A 24131-nucleotide genomic window follows, 5' to 3' on the forward strand; every position below is an offset into this window, starting at 1 on the left:
GGGGTAAGCACTTTATATTTGAAATCTGAACGTTTATGTAAGATTTATGTAAATGGAGAAAAAGTGCAAACACCAGGTTGAAGTTCATCCATGACTGTAACGACAGTCATGTTTCAGGGCTAGGTCGGACTCGGCACAGCAGCTGGGAAGGATAGCGTCTTACAACAGTGGTACTTTTTCATGTCAAGGACACCCTAATTGACACTTATTAGCCCGCGGACCCCCATTTGAAAAGATATGCCCACATAAGAGAAGAGTTCTACGGCTCTAGCAGTGATTCTCTTCAAGGACCCTTATCAGTTTAACATGCATTAGGCTACGGACCCCCATTTAATGGCATTTCTATCTCTGGGACCCCATATTGTAAAATCAATGTTAATTTAACTCTGAGAGTGTACAAATGCAAAAAAACACATTTGTACACTCTCAGAGTTACAGACCCATAAGGGTCCATTTGGTTCCTAATTAGTATCCATCATTTAGCTGGGGACCCCCTGTAACTCCCTCAAGGACCCCTGGGGGTCCCCGGACCACACTTTGAGAATTAATGCCTTACAGAACTAAAAGTAGGCAAAACATACCCCATGCATGCCTCCTCCAGTCCAGACCAGACTAGCAGAGCCAGGAGAAACAAACATGGAGCGGCTAAGGTGGTGGACTGTTGTCCTGATGTTACAAGTATGTTATGTCTGCCTGCTCAATGCTTCAGGTAAGAAGATAAACAAAAACTAACCGCATTGATTTAGCTGCGGAAAAACGCCATTTCTGTTTAGTTACATTACAGTCTAATACCAACGTTTATGACGTCCAAGAAGTCATTCATTACCACTTTGTTTGTTAGCTAGCGTGGCTAGTGAGCTAAAAGCTAAATGAAATTGAAGCAATGTTATCAGCTTTGTTCAGTGGTGGAAAGTAACTCAGTACATGTATTTAAGTACACTTTTGAGTTACTTTTTACTTTACCAGAGTTTTTTCAAATTTGCAATACTTTTACTTTTTCTACTCCACTACATCTCAGAGGCAAATATTGTACTTTGGCAGTGGTGGTAAAAGTACTCATTTACTTGACTCAACATTCACCTAAATCCTTGAAAACCCCCTTAATAAAAGCTGAGCACTCATAAAATAAGAACAGGAAAACAAATCATCCACAGATCTGTCAGTGTAACAACAAAACATTTCCCCACGGGAACATAGGCACACAAAACATCTATGCCAACTACCAGTGGGAAGAACAAACTGTTGTTCTGTTTAGTGATGGATTTTGTAAAAGTACAAACGTATTGGCATCAAAATATACTGAAAGTACCAAAAGTTAAAGTTCCCATTATGCAGAATGTCATATTTCACAGCTTTCAAATCTTTCGAATCTTCGAAAATAGCAGATCTACAAGCTCACAACCAAATAGCCAAAGTTTAAATAGGGCTGAAGTGGTTAATGTATGTTTTGTAATAATAATCCAAATCTGCAAAGTAACTAGTTGGTAAAGTTTTCTAATAATTGTAGTGGAGTAAAAGATACAATAATTGACAATGAGATGTAGTGGATTAAAAGTACAAAAAAAATTAAATACTCCAGTAAAGTTACCTCAAACCCATACTTAAGTACTGTACTTAAGTTAATGTTCTTAGTTACTTTCCACCACTGGGTGGTGGGGGTGCAGAGCAAGTCATGAGTGTGCACAACACAGTGCAGATACAGACACTCCAAAGTGTGCATTTGATTTGAGACAGAATTGTGCAATAAACTAGCATAACATAAGGAAAGAATGCATATCGCATAACAAAAAGGAATGTGTGTTCTTCAGGTAAAAAGTGGCAGAGATATCAGGACAAAATCTCCAAAGCTGTGGAGGAGCACCGTCCTTGCAGCGCAGTCAACTGCAGCTGTCATCTAAGGTGGGTTTGATACCGTTTGATTGATTGATTGATTGATGTACTTTATTTAGTAAGACATGAGAACAGTACATGACAGTACATAACAGTACATGGAAGTACAAATTCGCAATACAAGGTCTACTAAACTGGATAGCTCAGTTAAGCACGTAGCTTGTTTAAGATGAGATCCCCACGCACACAAATCATGATGACATATAAGAGACAGACAGATATACACACTACTATACAGAATGTCATACAATCAGTTTACAGGGTACTGGTATGAAGGGTGAGAAATATGTACAAAAAAAGAAAGAGAGAGGGGGGGGGGGGGTAGGTTAGGTTAGGACATGGGGTAGGTTAGGACTTGGACAGGGGCCATTTTTGAATTGCAGCCTCCTGAAGGTGTATCTTTAGGGCATGTTTGAAAGTGAGTAGGGTTTTACACTCCTTTACTCCTTTTGGTAGGGCATTCCACATTTTAGATGAATAGCATGAGAAAGAGTTCATTCCCTTTGTTGTGCCAAATCTGGGTTGAACATGGTTTGTGGAGCTGCCTCTGGTGTTATGATCATGGACTTGATTAACATTTTGGAAGTATTTTGACAAATACAGGGGGATCCCAATGTTGTGGTGTATCTTGAAGACCAGGCCCATAGCAAGTTGCTGTACTCTGTCCTCAACCCTAAGCCATCCAATCCTAGCAAAATGGGCATGGGTTAGATGGGTTTTGTAATTGAGGCCAAGAAGTAGCCTTACAAGTTTGTAGTACTAGAAATTAATAGACAGCTGTCATCTAAGGTGGGTTTGATACCGTAGTACTAGAAATCAATAGACAGCTGTCATCTAAGGTGGGTTTGATACCGTACTAGAAATCAATAGACAGCTGTCATCTAAGGTGCGTTTGATAACTGTACTAGAAATCAATATAATACATAGTTAAGAAAAAGTATACAGGAGCCGAGATACAGGATACAGCCGAGATACAGGATACAGGGAAAAAAAAAAGTTTTTCACGTCATTGGCAGTATTGGTAATCGGATTTTTTTTTATACGTCAGTGGCAGTGAATGAGTTGATAATAATAAAAACATATTTATGGAAATTATTTGATTTTCTGACTTTATTTATGGAATTGTTTTTAATTGATGAAAAGTTTTGATTTTGTTTAAACTTTTTTAAATCTTTTGAAATACATTTTTTTTTTAAATATAGGAATCAAAAAAAGGGGATATTTACTCCCGAGTCTCGACCCACAAGAATCAGGGAAACAGTGCTTTATATGACTGCTTTGTGAAAATCCTTCCTCCCTGTGTTCTAGTGTCCTGCAGGATGACCTGCGACCGTTTAAAGGGGGGGTGTCCCAGGACCTCATGGAGGCCACCATCAGTCGAGGGGTGGGCACCCACTACCAGATCATTGGACATAAGCTGTACCGAGAGCACAGCTGCATGTTCCCAGCCAGGTGAGACAGACAAATCAACAAGCCACTTTGATGCAAGTACTATCATCATCTCATATCATACCCAGAGTTGGCTCCGATCGGAACCTCTCCGTCCGCTATATAGCGCCGAGCTATCGCGGAGGGTGAGGTTCCAAACGGGGCTGACCCAGAGTGGGAAGTTTAAAACTTTTAACCACCGGTTAAATCAACATCAAGCACTCTTTATCCCCTCAAGTCACGTTCAGTCACACAAGGAGATCTCAAGTCCCTTGAATCTGTGGTATCTCACATTTCTAAAATCGGTTAAGATTTGAAAATCACAACCATAATGCTTGGTGCCCACGTAGAAGATTTTCACTGGCCGCTTGACTTTTTTAACAAAAAATCGTTGCACTCAATAGTTTTTATAGACTAATTGTGCGTTTCCTTGCTTTCAGGTGCAGTGGGGTGGAACATTTCATCTTGCAGGTGATTGACAAGCTGCCTGATGTGGAGATGGTGGTGAACGTCAGAGATTACCCTCAGGTCCCCGGCTGGGTTCAGCCAATCCTGCCCGTGTTCTCTTTCAGTAAGGTCAGACACTGTAGGCAGTCCTTCACACACCCACCCACACACACACACACACACACACACACACACACACACACACACACACACACACACACACACACACACACACACACACACACACACACACACACACACACACACACACACACACACACACACATATGCAATAGACCTGTCACAATTATTACATAATCCCCTGATCACAATTATGTTGAGCTAGTTGCAATTATTTTGCATATTGGTTAGAATCGTTTCTATTCACCTCTATAAAAACATGATATTTTCTTAATTATTTCCAGGTCATTGTCCATTGTCTTTAAACCACTTTCAACCTGGTATCCCTATTTTGGGCATTCAGGGCAAACATTTTCAAACATTTTTGAATGTATGAAATGATAAATTATATTGCCTGTTTTGGACCATAGTAAAAAAAAAAAAGTTTATTGGTACCGGTCATTGTCACTCATTTCTTTTCATATTTAAGTTATTATGTCATATCTGTTCTGTGCATTTTAAGTTTATAAAGCCTAAATGGCAAACAAAGGTATTTTTATTTATTTATAGGTTCCATTGTTCAAAACACAAAAGCTGTGTTTTCACTACAGTGCCAGAATTTTCCCAGCAAAAATAATTTGCAGCAACGATGTGGCAAAACAAACTTTCCTTTTTAAAATATTTGGACAAAATAATAACTCTGCCGCTGCAGGATAAACACCCACACGGGCCGCCCTCCCCTGTAACTGGGACGTGTCGGGCAGCGAGCTGTGAGCAAACTCACATTTCAAATCGCATTGATTAAAAACACAACTGACGCAAGTTTTTATATCCAGACTTGACAGCAAAAGTTAAGAATCAAGTGCTGAATCTTGTGAGACTGGGGGGACATGCGTTCCTGCGTCATCAAGCTTGCAAATGCACAGTGAGGATTTGCTATCCCATTACTTTGATTTCTAGCGTTTTAACTACAGGGAAATTTGTATCCTGCAAGTACATTCCGGAAAAATTACTACGAAGCTTGACGTAAAATTTCGAACACCAAAAGTTCTGCCACACAAGATCAGTTCCCGTTTTCACATGAGACGAATTTCAAAATTTCCACTATACTTCCTGCACTTTGGCTATGTGAAAACGGGGTAAAAGAGTAAGACATAAACAATTCAATCATTAATCGCAGTGATTTGAATGAAAATGAATCCTCGACTAAAATGTTATGATTGTGACAGCCCTAGAATCTGCACGCTTCTGAATAACGATCAACCCCAAAGATTTAGGACATCTCTGTGGGTGGGCATGTGCTGTAATGCACTCTGGAGTACTCATTTTCTGTGTGATGTGCTTGCATGTTGCAGACGGTTGACTACCAGGACATCATGTACCCCGCATGGACCTTCTGGGAGGGAGGCCCTGCTGTCTGGCCTATCTACCCCACTGGACTGGGGAGATGGGACCTCATGAGGGACGACCTGAAAAAGTAAGCTGTGACAGCCCCAGAATCTTACAGCAGTGGTTCTCAAACGCTTTTAATTTCATTACTCCGAGAGTGAACACATGGAAGAAAATGTACCCGTAATGGTCCATTTGCTTCCATTTGTACACTCTGAGTTACTGACCTCTAAGGGTCCAATTGGTTCCTAATTATCAATCATTTAGCTGGGGACCCCCTGGAACCCCTTCTAGGACCCCTGGGGGTCCACAGAGCCCACATTGAGAACCGCTGTCTTATAGTACCTTTCTTCTTACAGTTGTGACCAGCAACTCCAAAAGGCTCAAAGTTCATGGCTATAAAATATTGAATATAAATTCACACTTGAATTATCCAAGGATGGGATTCTGGGATTTGCTGTGTATGTATTTGTTTACTAATGTTGGTGATCATTTCTGTTAGGTCTGCAGCACAGTGGCCATGGCAGAGGAAAGAGTCTAGAGGATTCTTCAGAGGCTCCAGGTCAGTCTAAGCACGTTAATGCAAAATGCTAAAATAATAAGGAAATAATAAACGCACAATATTATCACAGTGCATTATCCTGCTTAGTACGGCTAACCTGTAAAGTCTCCATAACTGCCAAAAATATTAAATGTTACATGAGAAAAGTGTTCCATCGTTTTACTTTATTCGTTTATTGTGCTACTGTGAAATATGTCTGTCCTCTTCACATTTCTTCCATAAAATGCTCCATAAAAGCTTTTCAGTAGTCCGGATTGGTTGAAAAGTGAAGCTTATTGATTTCTCCATTTAGGACCAGCCCAGAGCGGGACCCTCTGATACTGCTGTCCAGAGATGCCCCAGAACTGGTCGACGCTGAATATACCAAGAACCAGGCCTGGAAGTCTGACAGGGTCAGTCTCATGTCAAATTGACATTATGAAATGTTTTATTTTTCAGGACACACTGGTCCGGGTGGGGCTTAACACAGAAACGTTAAGCTTTCACTTTTAAACACTTTTGTCGGGTGTTGTGGTTAATATATTGTGTAATGTGGTAAACCCACTATCCTCTGCTCGAGGCAAAGGTAAACAAACAACTAATTACCTGGATGTGTTATTTGTGCTCGATTTGTGTCAAAACACGATAACAATTACGTAGTAGCTGTTGATTTTATATATTGCTTTGAATATGTTTGCATCTATATATTATTGTACAGCCATCCATATACACATACATAGATTACATTGTTATTGTGCTTGGAACAAGATAATCCTAGATTGTCATTCCTTTTGTCTTTCTCTTGTCTTTTAGGACACATTGGGGAGACCTCCAGCCAAGGAGATACCATTGGTGGATCACTGTAAATACAAGTAAGCATGTCATCTTTAGAACAGAGACAGAGATGGTTTAATGGATATAGTGAGACAGTGTAATAATAAGTGTAATAAATACATCTATAGCTCATAAATCTGCCCTCTCCAACCATTACAGATACCTGTTCAACTTCCGCGGCGTAGCGGCCAGTTTCCGTCTCAAGCACCTGTTCCTGTGTGGCTCTCTGGTGTTCCATGTTGGGGACGAGTGGCAGGAGTTCTTCTACTCCCAGCTCCAGCCCTGGGTCCACTACATCCCAGTCAAACAGGACCTCTCTGACGTCAGGTGACTCACTACGGGGGTCTGACTTTAAAGCAGCGGTTCTCAAACCTTTTAATTTCAAGTTTGGTTTGCATTAAGCCACAGAGCCCCATAACTGTTTGTACACTCTCGGATTTACAAACCTATAAGGGTCCATTTGGTTCCTAACTATAGTTGGGGACCCACTGGAACCCCTTCGAGGACACCTGGGGTCCCTAGACCCCACTTTGAGAACCATTTCTTTATAGTGAGGTAGAACCTTCGGTTGTTTAGCAACCTGGCCATGATATAATGCCAAATATTGTCCATCATGTTTATCTGTTGCTTCTGTGCTCTCTGAGTGAGAAACCAGAAGTAATGATTATATTACTTTTTTATGGCAGTCATTTTATGGCAAAACATCTCTGATCATCACATTTTTATGGCATGGCTCTGCAGATGGCTAGCCAACTACTATACTGTATGTATATCTAAACACACACAATGACTGTGTGTTTATCCAAACCGCTGGACTGATCAGCGCCACATTTCTTGTACACACTGCCAGTAGGCAAAAGAACTACCTAAACAACACTGCCTGACAACTATATCTACATTGTTACTTAAAACCTAGCTGACCTGTTTTAAATCTTGCTTTCTTTCCTGGTCAGGGAGCTGCTCCAGTTTGTCCAGGAAAATGACGCCATTGCACAGGAAATTGCCATACGGTACAGTAGCCAGTGTTCCACATTTTTGGATTTTCTGTTACAACAGCATTTCATTCACACACCAACACGTGCGCACACACATACACAAATGAGTAACCTAAATGTCATCAGCATCCCATTGCTGTTTCATTATCGCCCTCTCTCTCCCTCCCTCTCTCTTCTCACAGGGGTCAGAAGTTCATCATAGACCACCTGCGCATGGAAGACGTGTCGTGCTACTGGGAGAGACTCCTGACTGACTTCAGCCGTCTGTTGCAGTACAAACCCAAGAGGAAGGCCACCAGCAACCAGATTGTACACAAACCCAGCAGGACGGAACTCTAACGCAGGAGACCGGACCCAACAGGATAGAACTTTAACCCAGAAGACTCAGACCTAACATCACAGACCTATAACCCAGGAGACACTTCAGCTGTAGTTGAGAGAAAGGCTTTATTTGCTGTCCACAGCTTACTTTTTCAGGTCGTCCCTCATGAGGTCCCATTTCCCCAGTCCAGTGGGGTAGATGGGCCAGACAGCAGGGCCTCCCTCCCAGAAGGTCCATGCAGGGTACATGATGTCCTGGTAGTCAGCCGTCTGCAACATGCAAGCACATCACACAGAAACGCCAGAGTTCATTACAGCACATGCCCACCCACAGAGATTTCCTAAGTCTTCATTCCCCATCAGGTGAAATCACCCTACCCATTATGTTTTTTAATTTCTCAAGCACTAAAGTCACAGTCCAAGACATGTGTATCATAACTTAAAACTGAAGAGACTGTGGATTTTCAGGCTGTTTCCTACGTTTGTCTGGGACAGCCACTAATGAAATGTCATGAGAGTCCACCATTGTCGCTACCATGAACTAATTTGGGTTACTTGAATGATCTTACACGTATGATGAATTCATTGTTCACTGCTGACCCCTGCATGGATGTGCAGTTAGCAGAAATACAGTATGAGTTAAAATTGTTTTTGTTAATACTATTGCACCAATACTATGCACCAATACTATTGCTGGTATCAAGTCAGGCTGATACCAGTTTAAAGTAAGCTATTGGTGTTGATGAGTTTAAACACTATAGTCTGATAACCCAGGCCAGGACACATTATTTCTGTCTTCTTCACACACAATTGTCTTCCATTGAGGCAATGGATTATATCTCAGTCATTCCTGTGAATACACATACGGTAGTAAAAAAAAGAAACCGCCTAGATGCTATTTTCCCTCTTGTAGTCATTGGGTTAATACCTTTGTATTGACCAACGCACACATGTTGCCTATTCAGATTGTATTATTTAGTGTTGATGAATTGTGTGATAGATCAAACATTGTGGTGTTGTATGTCCCTGTGTATGCCAATACTTACAACGGTTATTTTTTGGGGGTGATTAGTGTTTCAGAGCAAGTTGTCTTGCTCAGAGACTCCAAACAGGCAGTCTTTGCCCAATAGCCACATTTTAGCTTAACCTGTCTGATGTCATTGCCACAGCGCCCTCTAGTGAGCTGCTGAATAACATTACCAGCTTATAAGGTTGACCACAACCAGACTTACATGTTTGTTTTTCTGTTTGTTTGATGGAAACAGTGCAGTCTAAAATGTCATGTGTTATCTGGGTCCTCTCTGCCTTATGCTTTTTAATTGTCAACACTATAGATCAACTTAAGTTCATTCTACACTAAGTGCCAACACAAAGCAATACATTTTTTTATTCAAACATGCAGAGACGCTACAGGAAACACTTCATGTGCTGTTGATTTTAAAATGTATCCTCAAAGAGAACCTGCCTTGGCGAGTTCTAGCGGTACCAGTGTCGAATATGTTTTAGTATTCACATTATATTGCCAACAAGCAGGTTTCTCGCTGCTGTAAGATCATGTTTTTACACTTGAGTTACTGTAATGGATTGTGGTGTTGATGAGGTACTTGGTTGTATTGATTCATTTCTTTTTTTATTTATACTGAAACAAAGCTCTGAATATCTACCTGGCCAAAATTCGATGTTTACATTACACTCGCTTGCGCTACGTGGTTTTGTACAGGAAATTACTTAATAGTAAACATGAATATCACCTGACGGTTGAGTAGCGTTATGTCTGTAACAAACATTCTTTGTCCTGACTAAGCTCTCACACTCAAACTAATGACAAGTCTGTACAGACAACACGGTAGATTTAATCACCGACCTCACAGACCGTTAGGGTCTTCTGCTTTCAGAACATGACGACAAGGACAGTTTAGGAGGAGTAAAGGCCATTCCAGGTGTCCATGATCACCATGAATACATTAGGTCAAAATGCTTGTGGTGTTGGTTGTTTTTAGAGTTGTTTCATTATGTAAAACGATTAAATATTTGGAAAATCTGAAGCTCAAGTTATGTTGTTTTAAAAAAAAATGTATGTAATTATTATTGCGTTCATGCATTTTTATTGAACAATTTCCATGGTTCCTTTTGAATGGTGCCTTATTTTGGTCATTCATATTTTATTAGGTTTTCTTTGAAATGCAACTGGGTAGGATAACAACTTTCAGATGCCCACAGGCAATAACAAAATGCAATTCAGTCTTTCTCAGTATAATAGATAATATTAAATCATAAATAAGATCATTTTCCAAGACACATGTTTTTACAATGACACAGCCTATCTGTTTCACTGGTAAATGCAGTGGTGGAAGAAGAATTATTTTACTTAAGTAAAAGTATCAATACTGCAATGTAGAAATATTCTGTTTCAAGTAAAAGTACGGAATTCAAAATTGACCTAAGTAAAAGCACATAAGTATTGGCATAAAAATGTACTTAAAGTGCCAAAAGTAAAAGTACTCATTATGCAGAATGTCCCATTTCAAGTTTTCAGATGTATAAAAATCTTTAGAAAATGGCAGATCTACAAGCTCACAAGGCCTCGCATCGCAGTGCATTGTGAGCTTGTAGATCAGCGATTATCAAATGGGCGAAATCTAAATATGGGGCTTAAGTGGTTAATGTATGTTTTGTAATAATCAAAATCTACAAAGTAACTAGTAACTAAAGTTTTCAAATAATTGTAGTGGAGTAAAAGTAGGCCTACAATATTTGCCCCCGAGATGTATTGGAGTAGAAGTAAAAGTATTGGAAATTGGAAATACTCAAGTAAAGTACAAATACCTCAAAATTGTACTTAAGTACAGTACTTGAGTAAATGTACTTGGTTACTACACTTAAATGTTGTTATACCATTTCCAACTGATAACACGTTGAACATTAGGTCCTCCTCCAACAGGCGTCGCTGTTTCCTCACATCACGTCTACATCACAGTCAAGGTGAAGGGTCGGGAAGTGAAGCCGGGCAGAATGCTATGGCAGAATGTCATAAGTGAAGAACCACAAGGACATTAATACTGTAGTTACCAGTAGATATAGATCTTAGAAATCCGTCAGCAAGAACCAACATTAGTGCTGCTGTGAATGGATCACTGCTGTCCACCGGTAAGCTGTTAATGTGACAGAATGCTATGAAGCTAATGCTATTGTAGCTCCTAGCCCTGAAACATGACTGTCATAACATGCCAGTCATGGATGAACTTCAACCTGGTGTTTGCTTTTTCTCCATTTACAGTCCGTACATCTACATTAACGTTCAGATTTCAAATATAAAGTGCTTATCCCATGGCCACGGATGTTGCAATTATGTACGGGCCCTCAGAAGTACCCGTATCTTCTGTATTGTTCAATGAAAAGCATTTTAATCCGATCGGTGGACATTTTCTCATAGTTATAATGTATCAGACTGCAATACAACTCCCAACCGATAGGGTCGCGTAGTTGAAAGCGGATGGCGAAAATACGGAGAAAATGGCCACCGATCGAATCAAAATGCTTTTAATTGAACACTACGGAAGATACGGGTACTTGTGAGGGCCCGTACATAATTGTAACATCTGTGACCATGGGGTAAGCACTTTATATTTGAAATCTGAACGTTTATGTAGATGTACGGGCCAAAAAGGGAGAAAGCGCACACACCAGGTTGAAGTTCATCCATGACGTCACGACAGTCGTGTATCCACAATCCACATGGCTACTGTAGCTCCTGTAACAACAAACAGTAATGTAATGACATGTCAGGGTACTGTTACTATTATACTCTGCTGTTATTGATATAGATGCTATTATTATTATTATATTTTGTATTATTGCAGCACGTAGGCCTACTGTGTCTGCTCCATTACATTGGATGTCTAATGTTCACTTGTGTAGAATGATAGAGAAAGCAGGTAAATGAGGTCCTTAACAAGGGATTGCAAAAAGTATCATTGAAATCCATGGTGTTTTAACACTGAGACGGTACAAATTGTAACCAAATGGACTATGTGTACCCACTCAGAGTTACAACTGGATACATTAACATAGAGGATGTCAGTACATCATTGAACAGAATGCAGATGGCAGTGATATGCAGCCTCATGCCTCGAGGCTGTTTATTTAGATGCAGATGTAGTGAGTCCCACTCTCATCCCACGATGGCCATGTGTTTGTGTGTCTCTCGCCCCCCCCCCCCTCCACCGCAGCTTTGTGACAACTGAACCGTGTGTCCGTGATGCATCCTGGGCCGTGGCCCACAGAGGGCCAGGCAGCAGCCCAGACAGATTCAGGCCCCCGGGGCGCGCTCCTCACCGGGCGGCTGCTGAATGGGTCCGGCGTCCAGATAGCGAGGTCTCCTCTTTTCTCCTCCTTCTGCTTCCCGCTCCCCCGGGTCCATGCGGCTGACGAGGCACAGGCGCCCCCCTCTACCGCCGCATCCTCTAACCTTGCTGCCGCACCTATCGTCCCCCAGTCGCACAGCGGCAAAGTGCCGAGGCTCATCGGCAAACCGGAGTTCCCGGACACGGGGTGGGACCGCATCAAGGACCTCTTCGACAGAGAGTCAGTGCTTACTGTCCTTCATTCACTTACAACTGTTGTTGTTGTTGTTGTTGTTGTTCCTGCTCGGTCAGTGTTTTATCAGATTGAATTCTCCACCAGTGGTTCTCAACGTTGAGTGTTGGGAAACCCCAGGGGTCCCTGGGGGGGTTCCAGGGGGTCCCCCACTCCCCAGCTAAGTGATTGAGTTAATCTTCACTATTATTACATTATTACTATTATTACAAGTAGATAAGATAGAAGAATGGTTTCAGATCAGAATTTCACTGTTTACTCTATACCAGTAGAAGGACAAATGACAAACCATATTGGACCAAATCATGTCTTACAATAAAAATGTTTTTGGGGGTCCCAGAGATAATACATATCTCTGCTGTCGGAGATAATACATATCTCTGCTGTCGGACTTAGGAGGTTTTGTTCATCATTGATAAGAACAGCTGAATAGACCTCCAAGCTCACAATGAGGTTGGAGGTCAAAAGGGTGTGGAGCCTGGACTCAGCAAAACCAGCTAACTCCACCCCTCTTTGGTGGACTTAGCTGGTTTAGCAGAAAGTTTGAGGATCCAGTGGAGTTAGCTGGTTTTGTCACTTTTTAATACTTTTCATTGGTTCAATATTTTTTTAACCAACACACAAAGGTTGTTCAATAGCACAGATTTATTATATGAAAAAAAAAATGTAAGAGCTAAAAAATGGAGTTAGCTGGTTTCTGCCCGACAGCAACGATATCAAATTGGGGTTGAAAAATCAGAAAGGTTGAGTATCACTGGTCTAAACACCACAGTTTAATCAGAAAGTACACTTTCTCATAAAACACTATAATGACTATTATTATTATTATAAGTAGTAGTATTATTAGTATACCACCAGATAAGAAATAACACTTGATTGTACATGGTCTGTCCCTCTAGGCAGAACCAGCGGTACCCAGAGGAGCTAACCAATGTAATAAAGAGTGGTTTGGCTGCCTCAGTTGGAGGGATGATCTATGGAGGCCTGCCGGCCGCACGCCACGCCAGGCAGAGATTCATTCAGCTCAGCCAGGCCGAGATCTATACCAGCCGTGTGGAGGCGGTGGTAAGTTGTGTGTGTGTGTGTGTGTGGATATTATTATTTTATATATTATACATTTTCTACCGTTATGAACCCATTCAATCTGGGAAAGCACATATGCATATACTGTATGTTATATAGCACATTGGTTCTCAAAGTGGGGTCCGGGGACCACCCAAAAGTAATATAGCGTCACAATCATTCTAACCACTTTAACTGTATTTTATACTTTGGCTATTCAAAAATACCAGATCTACAAGTTTGCAAATCTTTGAATACATATATATATATATATATATATATATATATATATATATATATATAATTATTTTTTTTAAAGCAATTTTTTAACTCAAATCTTGTTTTCTGGGGGTCCCTGGAACAAAATATTTTTGAGATGGCGGTCCGCGGCCAAATACATAATAATTTTGGGGGTCCTTGTCATGAAAACTTTGAGAACCACCCATATAGCAACATAAGTAAAACGGTTAGGATTTAGAAGACATTTTTCAAATCGGCCTTAGTTCTTAATGGGTTAATTTTGAGTAGCTGTTTCCCTCTGTCTCTTGCTCTCTCGCTCTCTCTCTCTATCTCTGTCACTTTGTGTCTTTCATTCTGTCTATGTCCTCACGGTGTCTCAGCGTTCAGCCCACCACGCCGCCATCCGGGGCTTTATCCGACATGGCTGGAGATGGAGTTGGAGGGTGACTGCTTTCGTCACTTTGTTCAAGTGAGCAAACAATAATAATAATAATACACTTAAAAGGGACAGACAGACGTTTACAACGGGTATAATGGGTTTTGCATAACAGGGTGGGGCATGCATTCCCTATTTGCATCGTTCCCGAGTAGGCCGGTGCCCAACACCTGTCTAGTAACAGAAGAATTCAAAGTATCCCATTAAAAAAACTTAAGATGAACTTTTTACTTTTATGTGCTTAAATGAACCATGCATTCATAAGTCTCCCGCTTCCTCCTCTTCCTCAGCTCTGTGAGCACCGGTCTGTCCGTGTACAGAGACAGGAGTGTCCTCAGCCACTATGCTGCAGCTGGAGGTGAGTGAGTCACTGAAAAGCACTATTATGTCTCAGCATTAGCTAGTTGTGTTTGTCAATAATAATAATAGAATAGTCGTAATACTGTACGTACATGTATCACCGTAACAAATGCTTCGCTTCTCACATACGTAGTAAGAGATAAGAGGATTTTAGACTTTGACGTACGATGGTGTCGCTTGGCACAAGTAGTCACTTATTGAAAGATTTTCTTTGTGTGTGTGTGTGTGTGTGTGTGTGTGTGTGTGTGTGTGTGTGTGTGTGTGTGTGTGTGTGTGTGTGTGTGTACAGCTGTGACTGGAGGCCTTTTCAGGCTCAACCTTGGCCTGAGGGGATTGGTGGCAGGAACAATCATAGGAGCCACTATGGGGTGAGACCACCTGATACCACTGTATAACTTAAGTTATATATAGCTGTTTATATCACTCTATTTAAAACCAAGCAGATATAGATAGATAGATAGATAGATAGATACCTTTTTAAGTACCCTGTTCAGACAAGATTTCTTACAGTTACAAATTAACACTTGACGTGGTTGACATGCATGCATGCGTGTGTGTATGTGCATAATATGCGTGAGTGTGTGTGTGCGTGGTCAGTCGATCCTGCGCGGCTAACGGCGCCGATCTCTCTGGCAGCCAGCTGCGTCCCTCCCAGCAACCCCTCTGTCTCCCAGCTGCACCCCTACACACACACACACACACACACACGCGCACGCGCACACGCACACGCACACACACACACACACACACACACACACACACACACACACACACACACACACACACACACACACACACACACACACACACACACACACACACACACACACACACACAGAGTGCTGGGTGCCAGAGGGCCTCATGTGCTCCACAGAGGTCCATGTTCCGGGTACTATAGCAGGGAGTTGTTATCTGTAGCGTCTCTGTTATTCCAGTCTCTCATCTCCGTCTGAGCCCAGCCGGTTGGATCTCTGCGCTACCTCTCCCTCTCTCTGTCTGTCTCTCTCGGCATGGGAAACATACGTTTATATTGCTAAGTGCAAGTGTGAAATAAAACAAGCAAAAATGTATGATATTCTTTTAGCCCAGAGTGACATCATGCCGTAGTACGTGCAAATAGGGGGAGGGATGGGAATCGACATCACGTGTTGGATGTGCATACAAAATTGGGTTATTTTTTGTGGCTCGAGAACTTGAAAAATGTGGACATAAATGTTCATGTTGCAGGTCCCTGCACTGCGATGCTTAACCATTTTTTGTTTGAGGAGTGCCTTGAGTTTATATAGGATTCCAGCTATTCTTCCTGTGGTCCACATACAGAGTAGAGAACAATCTCAATTACAATCCGTCTCACAAACTGAATGCTGATACATGTATTATTTTGCACCAATGGCGGACTTAACCCCCAAAATACCCGTATGTGTATCTCAAAGAATACCCCTATTAGAATAAGGAAATGTGTCAAAAGATTTCGCCAAAATTCTTTGCTTTTGTGCTCTCTCACTTTCTCTCTCTGTATCTGAGTCTCTCTTTCTCCCTGCCTCTGAGTCTCTTGCTGTTCTCTCTCTCTCGCTTTCTCTCTCTGTTGTCAGAGGTGTCCTCCAACAGTTCCCTCCTTGACGTCTCCTTTTCTCTCATTGGGGCACGTCTCAGCCCCGTCTCCTCCCTTTGGTTGTATCTGATGCGTGTCTGTAAGATTGTGTAATGGAGATTGATGTTGTAGCAGACTGGAGGGCTGGGTTTGGACAGTCTCTGTGTAATCTGTTGGCTCAAACCTCTCTCCTCCTCTCCTCTCTCTTCCTCTCACTCGCTGTGTGTGCGTGAGTGACCAGCCACCTGGAGCATTTCATGTGTGTGAACAGGCCGGCCCTCGCGCCCTGGCTGCACCAGGTGCAACCCGGGAAAGGGGGGAGAGCAGAATGAAAGCGGGCAGTTAATCGGAAAGCACATCACGCTCCAGATCTCGCCCCCACCCCCTCCAAAACTCACCCGTTGTCCTGGCACGTGCCAGAGGTGTGAGAAGAGAGGACGGGGGGGGCAGACGAGGGGCACTGGGGAACAGAAAGGGTGTGACTTCAGACTGCGGCAGCCAGGGGGCGATCAGGAGTTCTCAGAATGTGTGACATGATGGGCAGTCTGGAAGGTGGACACGTTATTGATTTAAAGCTGCAATCCGAAACCTTTGTGTCCTACCCGGGATTCAAAGTTCAAACCCTGGTCTCCCTCTCCCACACGAGGGACCACATCTAATGTGTACCACACATCCTACAGGCAGATGTTATTCAATTAGGCTGTACCAATAACATAATAAACATCATAATAAAAAGTATAGAAATACATGGATGAGAACCGAACTCATACTACATGATTTGTCTCAGTTTTAAGTGACATGATCATTTCACTGAGCAAAATCAATCTCAAACTTAATTTAGACAACTTTATGTTTTTAAAACTGACATTACTTCCCAAACACATTACTTTATGGGATATTTCATAGTACAGAATGTCTCTCATGAAAAGGATACATCACCATGTTTTTAACGTTATATCTACTACTATAATGTATGGTTAATGTTCCATTAGCAACCAAAACACTGTGTAGTATTCCGTGTGTCTCTGAAATGCTGCTGAAGTTGTACTTCTAAAGTTTTCTCCAGTGATGGCACTAGGGTAAAATCTTTGAATGTGAAAACTACAATTCCTACTTACTGTTTTCTAGCTGCTAGCCTCAGTGACTGTGACATTGTCCTGGCAAAATAGCGATGTTGACTTCAGAAAGACTGAATCAGTTTGATGTAATGGCGGTATACTGTATGGGCATGGCCGGCCGTCCGACGGATATTTTGCCCATCCATTGGTGCAGTGCTGGTTTGTAGTCCCAAAACATACATACAGTCAGTGGGGGAAAAAGCATTCAAATGTTTTACTTAAGTAAAAGTATCAATACTGCAATGTAGAAATACTCTGTTACAAGTAAAAGTCCGGAATTAAGAATTTACTACAAAAAAAGTACAAAAGTATTGGTATCAAAATGTACATAAAGTACCAAAAGTAGAAGTACTAAAATAGCCGATTTTGTGAGCTTGTAGATCTGCTATTTTCAAATAGCCTAGGTATAAAATAGGGCTAAAGTGGTTAATGTATGTTTTATGATATAATGATTTATATCTGCAAAGTAACTAGTAACTAAAGTTTTCAAATAATTGTAGTGGAGTAAAAGTACAATATTTGCCTCTGAGATGTAGTGGAGTAGAAGTAAAAGTATTGAAAATTGGAAGTACTCCACTAAAGTAAAAAATACCTAAATTTTTTACTTAAGTACAGTACGTAAGTAAATGTACTTAGTTACTTTACACCACTGCATACAGTATGTTTTGTCATGTGGGCCCCAGGAAGATAAATACTGTAAATGATAATTTGAGAGGGTTTAAGTTACACAAGAGGACTTGATATGAATGTATTCTGTGCTCAGACTGCCTGCAGGAGCGCTGATCCTCGGCATGCTGTCGCTGTCCGGGGAAACCGCCCGAGAGAGGAGGAGAAGGGAGCGCAGAGAACTGTACGAACTCAAACTTGCGGAATGGTACAGCAGATATTATATTTTTGATCATCCTTCTTTGTGTGCTCCATGATGAAATATCTTGTGCTTTTTATTAGAACTAGGCGATATGGACAAAATCACATAATTTCTTTGCCCAATACCTTGATTTCGATACTGTGATGATAAGGTGGGGATGGCTATTCGTGCTTTCACTAAATATTTACACAATTCGATTTGATAAATAATCAGTAATCCCTATCTAATGACTAAGTGGGTAAAGGCAAATAATAGTACAGTTAGGTTCAGGCAATTAAATCGCTTTAGTGTAACACAGCCTTTAACACCAGGGAAAGACAACATATAATATTAGATCACAATACAACTTGTAGTACTATGTCCCATTCGCCCTCCCACTCATTACGCTGATTGGGTTTCCTAGATTTATACAATGACGGGCCATGATCACTTGTGACTGTTGTGTGTTTATAACCAATCGCATGGCTTCCCTCATAAAGGTCCGCCCGCCTGCAGCTGACGGATGAGCTGATTGGGGACCTGAGCCCCGGAGCCCAGGCTGAGGTGACCAACCAGGACCTGGAGAGGATCAAGGAGCTGCTTAGTTTTCCACCAAATGAGGGCGTGGCCCAGGACTCAGACACGAGCCAATGACCCAAGCTCAAACACTGCAGTTTTTGCGATCGACGGTAATCCATGAACGATGACAGTGGGACTCGATCATGCAGATAAACCGATTACCGTATTCATGTGTGTGGACAGAACCGTACATGTGCAATATGTCTGACTCACAGACAGACGCTCTAACTCTACTGCAACTCCCAAACTGAGGGTGACTGAAAGAAGCACATGATATATGAGCATTAGAAACAGCTGAGCAGAGTGCTGAGGGATTGTGGGTATTGTTGTCAATCTCTTTATTATTTTGAATGTAATGGTGAGTAATTTACACACTTATTTATTTTAAAAACACTTTAAAATAAATGCCATTATAGGTGACAAAACTGTCAAAACTTGTCCATGCTATTTTCCCAGTGCAACACTATTGTAAGTGGGTTTTATTGGACGGGATTTGTTCATGCTTCCACTTCCAGTGCAAATGTGCCGCTTTGAATCAGTTCCTCCCAACAGCTGAATGCTTAAACGGACAAGATTGAAAATGATTAAGAAGTGGCATCCTTCATGGTAAATGATGCATTTATATAGCGCTGTTATCCAAAGCGCTTTACATAGATTGTGCATTACATTCACCCATTCACACACACACGCACATACACAGATGGCAGAGGAAACCATACAAGGCACCAACCTGCTCATCGGGAGCGGCTTCACGACTTCCTACCGGCCACTCTACCCCTGAGCCACTGCCACCCCCTTCATTATGTGTGCAGGGGAAATAAAGACTTGAAATCAGTGCATCCCTGGTCCTGTGAGGTCATCGATATTTGTTTCAGCCTCATTGCACCATGTAAGTGTACTGTAAGCACCCAGTCCTAAAAGTATTGATCAGCGACAGTGAAACATCTCCTTTCCCCCACTTTCTTCCCTGTCTCTGCTTTAATCTGTAGTGTGCCTTGACGTTTGCCTCGCCTCCTGGGCTTTTTTAGCAACTAGGTCAAACATAACCACGGGCCCCTAGTGTAAACAAGCTGTGACACAGCAACAGCTGGGGCCCGTGATGCAAGCAGCGACGTCTGATGTGCAGATGGACAGCCCAGAGAGTAATGGCTGAATTACACGTGGTTGCGCGCGCGTGTCATGCAGCCAAAATAGCCCATCTGCAAGCTCACAACACGCCATGCTTGTGAGCTTGTAGATCGGCTATTTTCAGTGAGTTACAATTTAAACGTTATGATACCAGGTAAACAGTGGACCTAGCATCTGTCAACTAGGTATAAATCACTCATCACCATTAAGACCTGAGGCCGATTCTACAAGTGCCCCATCTAAAAACTTGATGTGAGCTGGGAGTGAGGAGGAGGGGAGGGGTCGGCAACTGAGAAAGCTATGCCATCCCAGGTTCGTTTCTTTGTCTTGGGGATGTCCAGGAGGTTGGCATCACCAGACCTGAGGGAGCTGGAGGAGGTCAGAGAGGTAGCGGGGAGCCTGGTTGTTAAGGGCCTTGTAACTGGTGATCGGTATCTTGAAATTGATATGCTGGTGAGCCACCCATGTATGCAGTTTTCATCCAAGGGGATTTACTCCCAGGGAGTGGTGGAGAAAGTACTCAACTCCAGTACTTGAGTCAACGTACAGATACTCCTGGTCAAATATGCGATGCCTTGTGAGCTTGTAGATCTGCTCCTTTCACTATATTTGAAATATGGCATAAGTGGTTAATTCAATGCAAATGAGTCAAAAGTACAATATATGTATTTGAAATGTAGAGGCTCTTGGTAACCCTCCCTTTCCCCTCTGTCCTGTTTCTCTGAGCTTACAGTGACACCTGGTGGTGGGCAGGAAATTGTGCTAGTATGCTATCATTGTCTTGAATAAAGTTGATGCTTAATTCATAAATGTACCAATATAGAGGTGCGAGGGGGTCCCCAGGTAAGTGATGGATAGCTAAAGGACAAATAACACTGAGGAGTTTACAGTGCAGATTGGGGTGGGGTCCCAGAGAAATGTTATCAAATGGGGCTCTGTGTCCTATGCAGTGGGTCTCAAACATTTTCAAGTCAAGGACTTCCAAATTGATATGTATTTGGCCACGGCCCCCATCTGAAAAGGTTTTGAAGTTGAATTGCAAACAACATGACTGTATGAATGAATACATGTGCAAATGGATAACCTGAAATGCTTATTTGAGAATACGTTTTATGACATACTTCATTCTGAAAATAGCTGTGTCGTGTATGACTTTACATTTAGATATCAGACATATTTTAACACACTTACTGTGAGTCAAAGTTAAGTCACATGTTAAATCAAATGTGTGGAGGTAGTGGTAGGAACCTATATGTGTGGGCTGGGGGGGGACAGTTTAGGTGACGGACCATTCATTCTTAACATTTGAAGCTGCTGAAAGGATTCTGGTCTGTTATCTAAAACATTAGTTATTAAACACGTAAATAGCTAGCGTGGTTAGCATCACAATGGTAAGTTTGATGTTATTGTGTCATTATTTCATGTGGGTTGTTAGATGGGTCTTGTTGTTGTTAGAGCTAATAAGGCTAGCTGTCTGTATCATGTGAACAAACACAACATTATAACAGTAATGTGTGTTTAGGGCCTGCTGCTTTATTTGGTCATTTTTGGATGAAGAAATGCTATGTAAACCATTGGTTCCCAAGTGGGGTATGGGGACCCCCAGGGGTCCGTGGGGGGTGTCCAGGGGGTTCCCAGCTAAATGTATTAATATAGCATCACAATAACAGATCTACCAGCTCATAAGTGCCGCACTATGAGCTTGTAGATCTGCTTTTTTTTTTATCCTGAACATTTGTGCAAACCTTTGAAAATATATATTTTTGAAGCGAACATTTGTAACTCAAATCTTTGCTTCTGGGGGATTTCTGGAACAACATATTTGAGATGGTCTGAGAACCACTGATGTACATTTTGATACCAATACTTTTGTACTTTTACTCAAGTAAATTTTGACCACTGCTTTATCAAGCCGCTGCAAACACTTTTCTTTTCTTACATGTTCTGTGATGTAAAAACTCTATTCACATGCAAGGAAGAACATGGTGTTAAACAGCAAACAGGCGCTGGTAGACGGTACTCCTGGTTTACCGGGACAGGGTTCAAGCCCCTGCGGTGCCCTGCTGCTTTATTCACTTTATGTCCTGTTGTATGTTGCCTTGAAATGTTGGGTGGAATTGGCCCGATGTCCCTGTGACATAACCCTGTGTAAAATATGATGCAGCACAGGAACAATTGTTTAGAACCTGAATGTACTCAATTCTTCAGTTGATAACATGAAACATCTCCAGGTAATCAATAGTAAGGTAATGTCCCCACAAGTATATAAGAATAGATTTAGAAAAGTTAGGATTCTCCTGGTCCCACAAAATAAATGGTTAAAATGGAGTCAAGCCTGATTCAAACTTACTTTATACGTAGTAACTGAGTTAACTCAGGCTACTAGGTGTAAATATTTACTTTTTTCCAACCACAACATGCTTGTGTTTTAATGTACTGTATAGTTCAAAGCCATCTGCAACAGTGCAGCTGCAGTCCCTTTCCCCACACCTTCTCAGAGGAAATGATACCTAGACATACTGCTGGGGTGGGTGATGAACCTCTGACTTTCTGCTTACTAGACAGCCACTCTACCCATTCAGCTATGGCTATCTCTGTAGTCACAGTGGTTCTCCAACATATTCATGACAAGGACCCCCAAATTGATATGTATATGGCCGTGGACGCCCATGAAAAGATGTAGTGCCAGGACCTCCCATATGAAAGATTTATATTTTAAACTTAAAAGAAAAAAAAAGTGTTCCAAATAAATTGTCAAGTTGTTGGATACACCTTAACACATTGTCAGAACCGGGATTTGAACTTGCAACCTCACGTTCTTTAAGCAGGTACCATTACTCAGTGAGCCACTGAACTTTAGTTTGATACCTCAGATTGAATCTATTTCACTGTCCCTTACACCAGTAGGGATACTATTACTAGTCCTGTGTAGTGGAAGAAATCTAGCATTAAAAGTGAAAACTATCACTAAAATTGATACGTATTGGCCGCAGACCTCCATCTGAAAAGATTGTGCTGGGGTGGCTATAATAAGGATTTGTTTAAAACGTCAAGATTCTTCAAAATGTAGAATTGTTATTTGTAGGATTTGAACCCAGGTCCTTCAAGACATGCAGAGAGCGTATTTTCACAGTGAGCTATTGAGGTGACTATGGAACAGCCAAATAGAATAATTCATCACAAAAAGTTTTTTTTTCCCATAAACAATGAAATATCTAAGCTAAACTAAATAATTGTAACTGCATATTTTGATAAGTATTTTGTTACAGTAATTAAGGAAGTGAGGGTGGGGGTTACAGTGGTTCTTCTTTCATCTGAAGCATGTTTTCAACGCCACACTTAAAAGCACTAAAGAAACATGTGGAAATGTGTGGAGGTGCCATAGGCAAGCGAGTTCCTGCGTGGATACCTAGGCGACCTTGTATACAAGGCCAAAGCAGGTTCAAGTCCCGCCTAGGCACTGAAGCACATACTCATCGATGTACTCTGTTACCCCCGGTGTACGGGGATGCAGTACAGTGGGGCCGGGGAGCGTTTAGCTCCCCGGTGTTTCCACACAGTAAAACCAGGTGGTTATGGCAAAATATATCACACCTATCTGAACTTTTTAAATAATATTGTGTCATTATTTCATGTGGGTTGTTAGATGGGTCTTGTTGTTGTTAGAGCTAATAAGGCTAGCTGTCTGTATCATGTGAACAAACACAACATTATTAATGTGTGTTTATTTTCAAGGCCAAAATACAAAAAAGACAGTCAAAACCACGAAGAGACCTGTTTGGTATGGTGGAGAGATGGAGTAGTGGTCTAAAGGTTGGACTCTCAGCGCAGAGGTTCCATGTTCAAATCCAAGTTGTCAAATACTTCAGTCTTGTTGTACTTTGAAATGTTCAAGGCCAAAATACAAAAAAGTCAGTCAAAACCACAAAAAGACCTGTGCGGTATGGCGGAGAGATGGAGTAGTGGTCTAAAGGTTGGACTCTCAGCACAGAGGGTCTTGTTGTACTTTGAAATGTTCAAGGCCAAAATACAAAAAAGTCAGTCAAAACCACAAAAAGACCTGTGCGGTATGGCGGAGAGATGGAGTAGTGGTCTAAAGGTTGGACTCTCAGCACAGAGGTTCCATGTTCAAATCCCAGTCGTCACATACTTCAGTGTTGTTGTACTTTGAAATTTTCAAGGCCAAAATACAAAAAAGCCAGTCAAAAC

The 24131-nt window shown here is 41.7% G+C and overlaps 2 protein-coding genes across 3 annotated transcripts; both read left to right on the forward strand.

Annotated features, from left to right (window-relative positions):
• The first annotated feature begins 631 nt into the window (after positions 1-631).
• Positions 632-10010, forward strand: poglut1 (protein O-glucosyltransferase 1). The gene is made up of 11 exons (XM_084051716.1): positions 632-709; positions 1809-1899; positions 3199-3342; positions 3759-3894; positions 5241-5362; positions 5777-5836; positions 6129-6228; positions 6629-6687; positions 6809-6976; positions 7603-7659; positions 7827-10010. Exons 1-11 carry the CDS (start codon positions 637-639, stop codon positions 7981-7983), a joined length of 1167 nt encoding a protein of 388 aa, XP_083907842.1. The 5' UTR covers positions 632-636; the 3' UTR covers positions 7984-10010.
• A 952-nt stretch (positions 10011-10962) lies between these two features.
• Positions 10963-19548, forward strand: timmdc1 (translocase of inner mitochondrial membrane domain containing 1). 2 transcript variants are annotated; one of them, XR_014600275.1, is made up of 9 exons: positions 10963-11112; positions 12195-12549; positions 13461-13626; positions 14244-14332; positions 14590-14657; positions 14949-15027; positions 18132-18242; positions 18716-18952; positions 18998-19548. XR_014600275.1 is itself a non-coding variant. In XM_084050795.1 (8 exons), exons 2-8 carry the CDS (start codon positions 12224-12226, stop codon positions 18867-18869), a joined length of 993 nt encoding a protein of 330 aa, XP_083906921.1. In that variant the 5' UTR covers positions 10963-11112; positions 12195-12223; the 3' UTR covers positions 18870-19548. The 2 variants fall into 2 exon arrangements, 1 of the variants encoding a protein (XP_083906921.1); XM_084050795.1 differs by having other exon boundaries at positions 18716-19548.
• Positions 19549-24131: the final 4583 nt, after the last annotated feature.

Source organism: Gymnoscopelus microlampas, assembly GCF_963454915.1.
Source record: "Gymnoscopelus microlampas genome assembly, chromosome: 24".
Taxonomy (NCBI): Eukaryota; Metazoa; Chordata; class Actinopteri; order Myctophiformes; family Myctophidae; genus Gymnoscopelus; species Gymnoscopelus microlampas.